This window comes from Mus musculus, chromosome 3, assembly GCF_000001635.26.
Source record: "Mus musculus strain C57BL/6J chromosome 3, GRCm38.p6 C57BL/6J".
Classification (NCBI taxonomy): domain Eukaryota; kingdom Metazoa; phylum Chordata; class Mammalia; order Rodentia; family Muridae; genus Mus; species Mus musculus.
This window is the reverse complement of record NC_000069.6, coordinates 89,036,026-89,048,416: the sequence shown is the minus strand read 5'-3', so window position 1 is coordinate 89,048,416 and position 12,391 is coordinate 89,036,026. Positions and strand designations below refer to the sequence as shown.

The following is a 12,391-nucleotide window of genomic DNA, read 5'->3' as shown; positions in this document are numbered from 1 at the left end:
CAGCCAGACATCTCTGGTCTGAACTGCCAACAGTGGTCTTGTTAGTGTCTGAGGGCTATGCAGAGCTGGCCACTCTCCTCACCTGGGCATTGTGGGAGAGCTGGCTCTAGAGGTATGAGTGCAGGATCCCTGACCCTGACCCTAGCTAGCTGTAGGACTTATGAGAGCAGCCTGCACATTGCAGGAGCAGCAGGTGAGCAGAGCCTGAGGATACGTGTGTGGGAGAGCTTGATCTACCACTTATCTCCCTGTGGCAGCTTGGATGAGGGAAAGATACCCTCTTCCCCATCCTTCCTCACCATCTACAGCAGGTGGGAGACCTGGACCTGGGGTCACAGAGCAGAAGAGCTGGCCCTGCCTTCACCAGGTGTAGCACTTAGAAGAGCATCCCCTGCACCTCACTTGGGCAGCACAGTATAGCTGACCAGGGTTGCTAGGGTTATGGGTGTGAGAGCGTGAGAGGCAGCCCTGCCTCTTGCCTGCTGGCTGATGTTATTGATGAGGAGGGAGAGACACCCTCCTTCCCTGCCCTCACTTTTGGCAGATGGGAGAGCTAGCCCTGGGATTCTAAGAGTGGGAGAACTGACCATGTCCCTCACTGGATGCAACATTTGGGAGAGCAGACCCTGCACATCACCTGGGCAGCAGGGTAGAGCTGGGCCTGGGTGTGGGGCTGCAGAGCATGAGAGATGGTGGGCTGACCAGGTCAGATACCTCTCAGGCCCAGATCCAGGGCTTCGAATTGGCCCACTCCATCATCTACCCCATTGATGAACTGCTAGAGTGTACATGGCTTTTGATCCCAGTCTGATGAGAGACAAGGCTCGAGAGTTGAAAGCCATGGGGCTAGAGCGAACCATGGCTCAGTGGCTATAGCTTATCTCCTGCTGTCCTCTCTATGTGCTCTGTAGGAAGGCACACGTGACATCACTTTGGACAGGGTTTCATTTAGATGATGCTGGCTTTCAATTCTCTGTATATAGAGGATTTATTTTTATGTGTCCTGGTGTTTTGACTACATGTGTGACTGTGTGAAGGTGTCAGATCCTCTGGAACTAGAGGTACAGACAGCTGTCAGTTGACAAGCGGCTTCTGGAACTTGACTCCGGTCCTTTGGAAAAGCAGCCAGTGCTCTTAACCACTGAGCTATCTCTTTAGTTCTTCCCCCCTCCTCTTTCAAATAAATTATGTTTTTTATGTATATGGGTGTTTTGCTGCCTGCTGAGGCTAGAAGAGGGGGCCAGATTCCTTGGGACTGTAGTTACAAGTAGTTGTGAGTCACCACATGGATGCTGGGAATCAAACGCAGGTCATTTGGAAGAAGAGCCAATGTTCTTAACCACTGAGCAATGGCTCGCTCTAGCCCCATGGCTTTCAACTCTCGAGCCTTGTCTCTCATCAGACTGGGATCAAAAGCCATGTACTGTCACACCCACATGAGTGAAACCTTGTTCTGAGTCATGGTCCCTGTAGTTCAGGGTGGCCTCAGGACTGGGGAATGACTTGGAACTATTTTAAACAATTTTTAAAATTTATTTACCTTTATTTTACTTGCACTAGTATTTTGCCTGCATGTATGTATATGTGGGAATGTCAGATTTAGGAGTTACAAACAGTTGTGAGCTGTTATGTGGGTGCTGGGATTTACGCCCCAGACCCCTGGAAGAGCCTCAACAGCTGAGCGCTGAGCTATCTCTCCAGCTCCAACTTGGAATTTCTAATCCTCAGGCCTGCACATCCCGAGGGCTGAGACTATTGTACCAGTGTCCAGCCTAGGTAAGCACTGTCCTGAGGGAACGAACTGTGTCTCAGCCCTTGACTATTTCTTATCTACTGTGCTGGTGTGGGTCTGAGACAGTGCTTTCCCAAGAAACCCACCCAAGCTGCTGAGCTCACAGGTCTGCCAATCCTATTTTATTTCTCCTTTTCTCACCACATCATTTAGTGAGGCCTTTCAGTATAGCAGAACATTAGACTTGTTGACAATGGCTGTCTTTCACATTGTTATTTATTTTCAGTTTTATTGAATGTGTGTGTGTTGGGGAGGGGCAAGGAAGAGCTCAGAGGATAACTTCAGGGAGCTGATACTCTCCTTCCACAATTTAGGTCCTAGGGATTGAATGCAGATCCTCAGGTCAGGCCGCAGGTGCCTTTATCCCATAAGTTACCTCACCATGACGATAGCCCTAGATTTTAAGAATAGTCCTGCTACTCCCATTTTTGAGCAATTGTCTCCTATACCCAACTTGACATTGAATTATTCACAGGAGGATCAAGAAGCTGAAAGTCAGATTGGCAAGATGGCTCAGTGGGTAGAGGCAATTGCTACCAAGCCTGTTGACTGGAGTCTCTAAGACTCACATGAAGGAGAGAAATAATGTCTACTGAGGGGTGCCATGATAGCCACAGGTGCTCTGTCATCAGCACACACATACACATACTGAGAAAGAAGTAAACACACACATCAAGTTCCTTGTCTTCAGGTAAATGAGAGGCTTAAGCCAGTCTGGGCTACGGGGAATCCTATCTCAAAAACAAAGAAAAACTCACGAATTAAACAAAGTAAAGTAAGTCTAAGTCATTAGTGAAACATGGGCCTCCGGTTCCTTTGGTGTATGGTTTTATTTCTACTCCATTTCTTGGGGATTATGTTCAGGGTTTCCAGTTATGTGATTTTTAGGAAAATGTGTTTTTGAAAGAATTTACCCTTTTCTCTAACTTTTTCTATATGAGAGTTCAAGGCAGAGTGAGTTCAAAGAGTGGCTTCAAAGGAAAACTCTGTCTTGAAGAACCAAAAAAAAAAAAAAATTGAATTTTTAAGACGAATCTATTAATTCATGACACATTTTTAATTCTAGGATTCAGGAGGCAGAGGCAGAGGAATCTCGGCAAATTGTAGGACAGGCTGGTTTACACGGGAAGTCCCAGGATAGGTACACTTACAAAGTGAGACCAGATATCATCAAACAAGAAAAAAAGGTGTCAACTCTCATATCCAGGTCATCTCATTTTTATTTTTCAAACACTTATATGTGTTATATGTATATGTGTGCGCATACATATGGAGGTAGGGACAACTTCTAGGAGCTGGTTCTTGTTTTTACCATGTGGGTAGATCCATGTTAACATGGACCAAACCTCAGGGTGTTTGGTTTGGTGGAAAGCATCTTTATTTACTAGCTGAGTAGTCTTGTTTTGTTTTTTTGTGTGCCTCACTACACAGCTCTGGCTGGCCTGTAACTCACAAAAAGTCTACTAGATTTCTGAGATTAAAGGCATGCATCACTACACCTAGGTGCCCCTCCAATTTATTTCTTTTATTTTATGTGCGAAGGCTTGCATGTAGTATGTGCACTGTTTGCATACCTGGTACTCTGGAGGCTAGAAGAGAAGCCAGATACTGTGGAGCTGGAGTGACAGGTAGTTATGCTCTTAACTGAACCATCTCGTCAGCCATTGAATGAATGAATGAATGAATAAATAAATAAGACAGAGTTTCACTATGTAGTCCAGCCGGCTGGCCTTAATCTCAATATTCTCAGGCTTTAAGATTCTCAAGAGCTAGGATTATAGATGTGTGCATATGTGTGGAGTATATGTCTGTGTTGTGTATGTTCTTTGTGGAGGCAAGAAAACTGATGTCTTCTTTAGCTCTTCAAATCCCCTAAAGCAGATTATAATAGAAACTAGATCAAAATTTGTTTTGGAAGATGGGGAGGCTGGCTGTGGGAGGAGAAGGGTAAGCTGGGTATTGTAACTCAGACTTGCAATTTTGACACTTGGTAGCAGAAGCAGGAGAATTGTTTTATATCTGACAACAGCCTGGAACAGATGTCCATGAGCTCCAGGCCAGCTAGTACTATATAGTGAGCGCCTAGTTTGGTTTATTTGTTTTGAGATATGGACCCACTCTGTAGCTCTGGCTGGCCTGGGACTCATGCTGCAGAGCAGGCTGGCTGAGGCTATGTGCCTCAGCTCTGGGAAGGCAGGCCTGATTTTCACTTGGCAGAGGTAGGGATGAGTTTCTGTGCTTGCTGGGTAAGTGCTCCATCTCCAGTCTCTCAACTTCCAGAAATGTTTTCTATGTTTTGTTTTCACAGGGGTGTAAATTTGGTGGATAAATATACTGGTTAAAAATTAATAAATACTCAGCCGGGTGTGGTGGTGCACACCTTTAATCCCAGCACTCAGGAGGCAGAGGCAGGCGGATTTCTGAGTTCGAGTTCAAGGCCAGCCTGGTCTACAGAGTGAGTTCCGGGACAGACAGGGCTATACAGAGAAACCCTGTCTTGAAAAAACAAAAAACAAAAACAAACAAAAAAAACCCCATACATAAAACCTATGTATTTTTATGTATGGGAATTACACTTTATTAAAATTCATGACCTCTGTAAAAACAGTGTGTGTTTTTAACTGCTAACCATTTCTCTATCTTTAGTGATTCTTTGATTCTTTTCTTTCTCAATTAGATTTGACCATTTAAGTGAAGGAATCTCACATTTCACAGTTTGTTTTTTTGTTTTTGTTTTTTTGACAAATCCACTAGATGGGTAGTAAGTTTTCAGTATAATGGCTGAATAAAATGGCACATGTAGTTATCTAGCACCCAGTAAGTATTCAGTAACTACTAGGGTCAGTGTTTCCATGCTTGCTGTAAAAGAAGTAAGGACCACCCCCCCCCCCCAAAAAAAAAAACAAAACAGCAAAAGTTACTCTGCCTGAAGGATCTGGTATAATTATAGGTTTCCGATTCACGGTTTCATGCTTTCTTACCATTTCTGCATTTCACAATTTGGGTCACAGCTGTGGTTGATGAATCTGGCCTCATTTCCCATGCGGTAACTGTCAATCACCATTCCGCTATCCAGGTTTAAACAGTAGTGGTCACTGTGATTATGATATTGCTCAATCATCCTGTTCCTGAAGAAGAGAAATAATTGAAAGCCAATTACTGATTAAATTGAAAGGCAGCTACTTTCACCATCAATGCTGAGTTACTAATTAGTGATTAAAATAACATTAAAGTTTCTATTTTTGATTCTCTAGTTTCACCTTGCAGATTCATCATTGTATTGAAATATCATTATTTACCTGAATTCTTGTTCGCTGACAACTTCCCCTAGGTATTCAATGATGAACTGGCCAGCTTTTAGGGGTTCTTTGGTTCTAATTCCCCAACCTTTTTCCTCAGCTCGAAATCGTTCCAGACACTGCACCCACTCATGCCTCTGTATCCTCTGGTTACAGCACTGCTCACCACAGGGGCAAGTGTTAGGGGAACACTCAGCAAAGATCATTCTAGAAAGTAATAATTGTAATCAGTTTACACAGTACATTTTTACTGTATCCATTTTATATATTCAAATTATTTTAAAATTTAATTAATGAAACAATTTTGCCCAGAGTAGGTAAATATCTAAAGATAAGAACGATACCTAATGTACCTAATTCTAAAGTTAGCTAGTTTGCTTGCTTGCTTTCTTTCTTTCTTTCTTTCTTTCTTTCTTTCTTTCTTTCTTTCTTTCTTTCTTTTCTTTTTTTCTGAGACAGGGTTTCTCTGTATAGACCTGGCTGTCCTGGAACTCACTCTGTAGACCAGGCTGGCCTTGAACTCAGAAATCTGCCTGCCTCTGCCTCCCAAGTGCTGGGACTAAAGGCGTGCGCCACCATGCTCGGCTAAAGTTAACTTTCTTAATTTTAGAGTGAGAACACAGACAACACTTTACTGCCATATAAAACTCATGATCCTCTAGTTTGTCTCAGGAGACTGGGCACATGAGGGTGGTATGGCTGTAGATATGCTAGCCTTTTTGTTGTTTTCTTTTCTTTCTTTTGTTTTTTGAAACAGGATTTCTATGTAGTCCTGGCTGTCCTTGGACTTATTTGTAGACCAGGCTGGCCTGAAACTCACAGGGATCCACCTGCCCCTGCCTCCTGAGCGCAGGGAATAAAGGTGTGTGCCACCATACTTAGCCCCTGAAGTGTGTATCTTATTCTGGATTTGAGTGTTTTGCTTGCATTTATGGATGTGTACCATGTGAGGAGTTGTTCATGTAGAAATCAGAAGAAGCCATTTGGATCTTTTGGAACTGGATTTATGGATGTTTGTTAACTACCACATAGGTGCTGGGAACTGAACTCTGCTCCGCTGCAAAAGCAACAAGTACCCTCAACCACTGAACCATCTTTTCAGCCACTACTTTTGATCTTAACTTACTGTCCTGAGTGCTGGAATTACAGGCAAGTAAATGAGGCCCAACAACAACAACAAAAACTTGAACATAACAAATGAACAAGTGTTTATATAACTTCTTGATGTGTTTTATGAAAACACAAGAGGGTAAGACGTCTAAGATAAAGGTACTTGCAGTGTAGGCTTGGTGATCCGAGTTTGATATATAGATGACAGAATCAACTCCACATGCTATCCCTGCACATCGTACAGAACAGTAACAGTATCTAACTTTCGGAAGGGTGTGGGATTGGGTCACAGAAGACAGTGCAGACTGGCCTGAATTCACACTGTGTAGCCCAGGCTGGCCATGAATTTGAGATCCTCCTTTCTCTGCCTCCTTAGTTGCTGCAATTTTAGATCCGTATCACATGCTCTTTCAAAATTTCTGGATCTTTTTATTTTTAAGACTGTGTGTGTGTGTGTGTGTGTGTACTGTGTGTCACTGTATGTGTATGTATACTGCCCTCCAATTATTTTTGAGACAGGATCCCTTACTGAAACCAGAGAACCAGATTGGCTAGATTTGGGTAAGTAAGCTCTTACTTGTCAGTAAGCTCTGAGAATGTGATCACCCTGCCATCGTTGCCACCACCACCACTACCACTGACACCACCACCATCACCACCACCACGTTAGAGAGTCACAGACACAAGACATGGGCATTTATGGAGGTACTGGGATTTGAACTCAGGTTCTAGTGCTTGCACAACATGCACTTTACTAAGTGAGGCATCTTTCACCTTTACAGAGCATTATCATATATGGCATTGAAATGCACACTTAGGTGGGGCTGGGGAGATGGTTCAGTGGTTAAGAGCATTTAGTGCTCTCCCAGAGGGCCTGAGTTTGCTTTCTAGGAGGCTTATATACCATCTATAATTCAAGTTCTAGGGGACTGAAAAACTTTTCTGGGTTCTTCAGTGTATTCATTCACACATTCATGCACACAGAGGGAGACAGAAACATACACAATATAGTATATATACTAACAACAAATGTAACTGGAAAAACATTTTAAAAGGAAAAATTGTACAGAAATTAAGTCTTTATAACACACACACACACACACACACACACACACACACACACACACACACACACACACACACACAGTATTTTCCAGGGTATATAAAGTTAGAAAAAGCTTCCTTTTGTTAACAATGTATTTACTTATTGGCTACATGGTTTCACTGTGTAGCCTTGGCTGAACTGGAGCTCACTATGTCAACTATGTTGGCCTCAAACTCACAAGACCCTCCTACCTGTGCCTCTTGAGTGCTAGGATAAAAGGCCTGTGCCACTACCACTCAGGTTTATCTTTTTTCTTTAATTACCTGTCCCTTTTGATATTACCTTGCCACTCTTGTTTGGAGCAAATACACTTTAGGTAGTACCTGTTCAAAGACAACAAAGCTCACAGTTTTAAGGCAGTTTTTAAACTGGAAAGGAATAATGAATTATGAAGAATGATATTGAGAGCTTTACTTTGAAACTTAATAACAATATTTCAAAATATTGATGTGAGATAGTTATAAAAGCTCATGTAAGGGGTTGGAGAGATGGCTCAGTGGTTAAAAGCACTGTCTGCTCTTCCAGAGGTCCTGGTTCAATACCCAGCAACCACATGGTGGCTCTCAAACATCTGTAATGGGCTCTGGTACCTTCTTCTGGTGTGTCTGAAGACAGCGACAGTGTACTCATATACATTAAATAAAATAATAAATTAAAAAAAACTCACTTAAGGACAGATGTGGTTATGAAGGTCTTTAATCCTAGCACCCAGAGGCAGAGGGAGGTGGCTGTGAGTTCAAAGACAGCCAAAGCTACAAAGTGAGATCTTGTTTCAAAACAAAACATTATAACAAATCAACTCTAGTTAAAATCTATGTACTTATCTGTGTATGATGGAGACACACAGTACAGACATAGACTCAAAGACACACACACATACACACACACACACCCGGAGTGCGTGTCGTGGTCTACATCACTTTCAGGAGTTGGTTTCTCTCCGTTTACCATGTGAGTCCAGGGACAGAACTTAGGTCGACAGGATTGGCAGCAGCTTCTTTACATTCTGCACCATCTCCTCAGCCTCAAAAGTCCATTATCTATTTAGAAGAACTGTCCTGAACCACACTTCTTACAGGACAATTTGAAAACAAATACAATTCAACTATGTGATGACTGATCCTGCTGGCAGGTCACATATTTTCTTAATGTCAGCACTCAGGAGGCAGAGACTGGCAGATAGCTTGAATTCTAGGTCAGCCCGGGCTACACAGTCTAAAATTTTTAATTTTGTGGACACTTTAAGATTCCTGCTATTGGGCTGGTGAGATGGCTCAGTGGGTAAGAGCACCCGACTGCTATTCCGAAGGTCCAGAGTTCAAATCCCAGCAACCACATGGTGGCTCACAACCATCCTTAACAAGATCTGACACCCTCTTCTGGAGTGTCTGAAGACAGCTACAGTGTACTTACATATAATAAATAAATAAATCTTTAAAAAAAAAAAGATTCCTGCTATTGTTGGGCATGGTAGAATATACCTTCAACCCCAGCACTCTGGAGTTAGAGGCAGGTGGATATCTGTGAACTCAAAGCCAGCCTGGCCTCCAGAGCATGTTCTAAGACAGTCATGGCTACATAGAAAACCTGTCTCAAAAAAAAAAAAAATCAACCAAACAATCAAACAAAACAAGATTCCTGCTCTCCTACCAAGTATTTACACAAATTAAAAAATGTGAAAACATAAAGCAAAGGCACTACAGACAACAAAAACTGGACATCTTTCTTGTGGTGGAGGAGAGGGTAACAAAGGTGTATGTGTGTGAGAGGACAGGGAAGGACTGGGAAGTGAATGTGATAGGAGTGTATGATGTGAAGTCCCCCCAAAATAAATAAATATATTATGTGTGGGGGGGGGATGACAAATCAACACGTTAGACAGTTCCATCTAATGGAGACTTTATAATGGGTTATTTGAAAAATCTATTAAGCCATACAATTGATTTTTTTCTTACACATTTGTGAACTTATGACATTCTTCATTTTGTCATCTGTACTCTAGATTTCTTTGTAGTGAGCAGCCTAACATAACATTATTTGTGAGCATTGTAGCTTGGGTTTTTTTTTTTTTTTTGGGTTGTTAAGTCAGCTTGTTAGTACTGAATATATAGGTGTCAGTCTAATGTGAAAAAGAAAATACCCATGCCAACAAAAGTGATAGAAAATAACCATTTGAAATGGCGAATGGTCACATGTCAGTTTTGTGGTTACATCTTAAGGCAACTTGGTCCTATCTTATTTTTTAATGTTACTTGGACAGCTCAGGATCTTCCCAGCTTGGCTCCCTCTTTTCTATGCTCTAAGGTTAAGAAAACTGCAAAAAGCCAACAAAATATAAAAGATGAACAGTAGACAAAACCTAACTAACCAAAGCAAATTCTCAAAACGTAAGGGCAATAAGTAAGACAGATAAACCAAAGTCAATCCTAAGAAGCTACAATTATGGGGCTGGAAAGATGGCTCAGTAGTTATGAGCACTGGCTGCTCCTGCAGACAACCAGGCCTCCAGTTCCAGGACATTACACACCCTCTTCCAGCCTACAGGAGCACCAGGCAAGCATGTAGTGTGCATACGGACATGTAGACAAAACCCCACACACATAAATAAAAATTAATTTGAAAAATTAAAATCGCCACAATTGTATAAAAATATTTCACATAGTTTTAAATTTTACTTGCTTTTTATTTTTTTGGAGACAGGGTTTCTCTGTGTAGCCATGGCTGTCCTAGAACTTGCTTTGTAGACCACATTGGCCTCCAACTCAGAGATCTACCTGCCTATGCTTCCAAGTGGTAGGATTAATGACCATCACTGCTCTGTAAAATTTACTTATCATAAAAATTCAAAATGTGGGCTGGTGAGATGGCTCAGCGGTTAAGAGCACTGACTGCTCTTCTGAAGGTCCTGAGTTCAAATCCCAGCAACCACATGGTGGCTCATAACCATCCATAATGAGATCTGACACTCTTCTGGTGTGTCTGAAGACAGCTACAGTGTACTTACATATAATAAATAAATCTTTTTTAAAAAAATTCAAAATGTATGTATGGCTGGCTTCTGATATATATATATAAAATGTCAGATTCCAATGCAGTCTTTTGCCTGTGCCTCAGAAGTGCAAGGGTACACACGGGTGTTCAGCACATTTCAAGCTTATTAGAGACAATTTAAAAATCACTGTAAAAGATGTTTTATTTATTTTATATTTATGGGTAATTTGCATGTAAACAATGTGCCTGCCTGTTGTCCATAGAAGTCAGAAACTACTGGGGCTGAAATTCTGGGCTCTTAACCTCCGAGCCAGCTCCAATAATGACTCTTTTTTTCCTTTTTGAGACAGGGTTTCTCCAAGTAGCCTTGGCTGTCCTGGAACTCACTCTGTAGATCAGGCTGGCCTCGAACTCAGAAATCCACCTGCCTCTGCCTCCCGAGTATTGGAAGGAAAGGTGTGCACCACCACATCTTGGCTCCCTGGACATTTGTAATAGTGAGACACTGAAAAGAGATTAGTTGACAAAAACAGAAGAGGCCAATTTTGGCCTATTAACTTGACAGATGACAGAAAGTCATCAAAGTGATATGGATAAATTTAAAATGTCTGTAAGTAGCTGGGCATGATTATTATCACAAAGCATAAAACTTTCATGCGCGCGCACACACACACACACACACACACACGCACACACAAAACCACAAAATAAATAAATAAATAAACAAACAAACAAACAAATAAATAAAAGCAAGCCAGGTGGTGATACACAACTTTAGTCCCAGCATTTGGGAGGAAGAGGCAGGAGGCCAGCTTTATATATACAACAAGTTAGAGGATAGTCAGGGCTACACAGAGAAACCTTGTCTCATAAAAACAAAACAACAAAAAAACAAGACAGGTTAAAAGCTTAGACAAAAAGATTGTTTTGCGTTTGAGTCCAGTTTGGGCACATAGTACTAGCTCAGCCAAGCTATAAGATAGTAATTCCCTGTCTCAAAAATAAAATAAAAATATCAGAATATTTGTGAGTGAAAAGTCAGTACCAAAAAAATACTGATAATGGGGCTAGAAAAATATTCCCTCAGTAGTTAAGAGCACTTGCTTGATGCTCTTTTCAAGGACAGGGATTCAGTTGCCAGGAGACACAGGGAGGCTGACAACCACCTGTAATTCAACTCTTCTTGCATGCATGTCATGTACATAAACTTACACACACACACACACACAAACACAGACACGAGTAAAGTATTCTTTCCTAAAAACCTCATTGCCTACACCAACATTATTACCAATAATAAAACTACATTTATGTATAAACTACGTCATATGCATTTACAGTAGACTAAGCCAGGAAAGGTCCCCACCTGGCATGTGCCAACCAAGCTCTGCAGCTGACAGGGCACTGGAGGACTACAGAAGCATTTACCTCTGGCAATCGTCATGATGTAAAGGATACTGGTATGTCTGGTTTTTTTCAGACAGGAATTAGCTATGTAGCCACAGCTGGCCCAGAACTTACTTTGTAGAACAGGATAGCCTAAAGTTTGTGTGGTTCCTGTTGTCTTAGCTCTTCGAGTGCTAAGATTATACGTGTATGCGCTTCCACACCTGGAATATTAGGATTCTTTATTTTCTGTAAATTCATATGCATTACTAAAATCCACAAATTCTATCTTTCCTCTTTCCCTTTTTAATTAGGCATTTCCATTTTATGCCTGGTAGAGTATGTTTAAAATTTCAGCACTTGGGAGGCTAAGTGGGAAGAGCAGAGATTTAAGACAACAGAAAACAGCCGGGCGTGGTGGCACACACCTTTAACCCCAGCACTCGGGAGGCAGAGGCAGGCGGATTTCTGAGTTCGAGGCCAGCCTGGTCTACAAAGTGAGCTCCAGGACAGCCAGGGCTATACAGAGAAACCCTGTCTTGAAAAAACAAAAAACAAAAACAAAAACAAACAAACAAACAAAAAACAACAGAAAACATAGATCCCACTAAAAATAGCCACTATCTCCAAGTGAGTCAACCCAGCACAGACATGCTTCTGATGATATTCTTACCCTGTCACAGCATCAGTGACCACTGACCATGTGTA

The 12,391-nt window shown here is 41.7% G+C and overlaps 1 protein-coding gene across 5 annotated transcripts in view; it reads right to left on the bottom strand.

Moving 5' to 3' along the window:
- The window catches only part of Ash1l (ASH1 like histone lysine methyltransferase), a 128,962-nt gene that overhangs the window by 30,959 nt on the left and 85,612 nt on the right, over positions 1-12,391 (bottom strand). For all 5 annotated transcript variants that reach the window (XM_006501142.3, XM_006501141.3, XM_030252468.1 and 2 more), the window contains 2 exons: positions 5,092-5,298; positions 4,774-4,920 (listed from right to left, as the gene is read on the bottom strand). In XM_006501142.3, the coding sequence (XP_006501205.1) occupies positions 4,774-4,920; positions 5,092-5,298 (354 nt within the window). The remainder of the gene's footprint in view (positions 1-4,773; positions 4,921-5,091; positions 5,299-12,391) is intronic.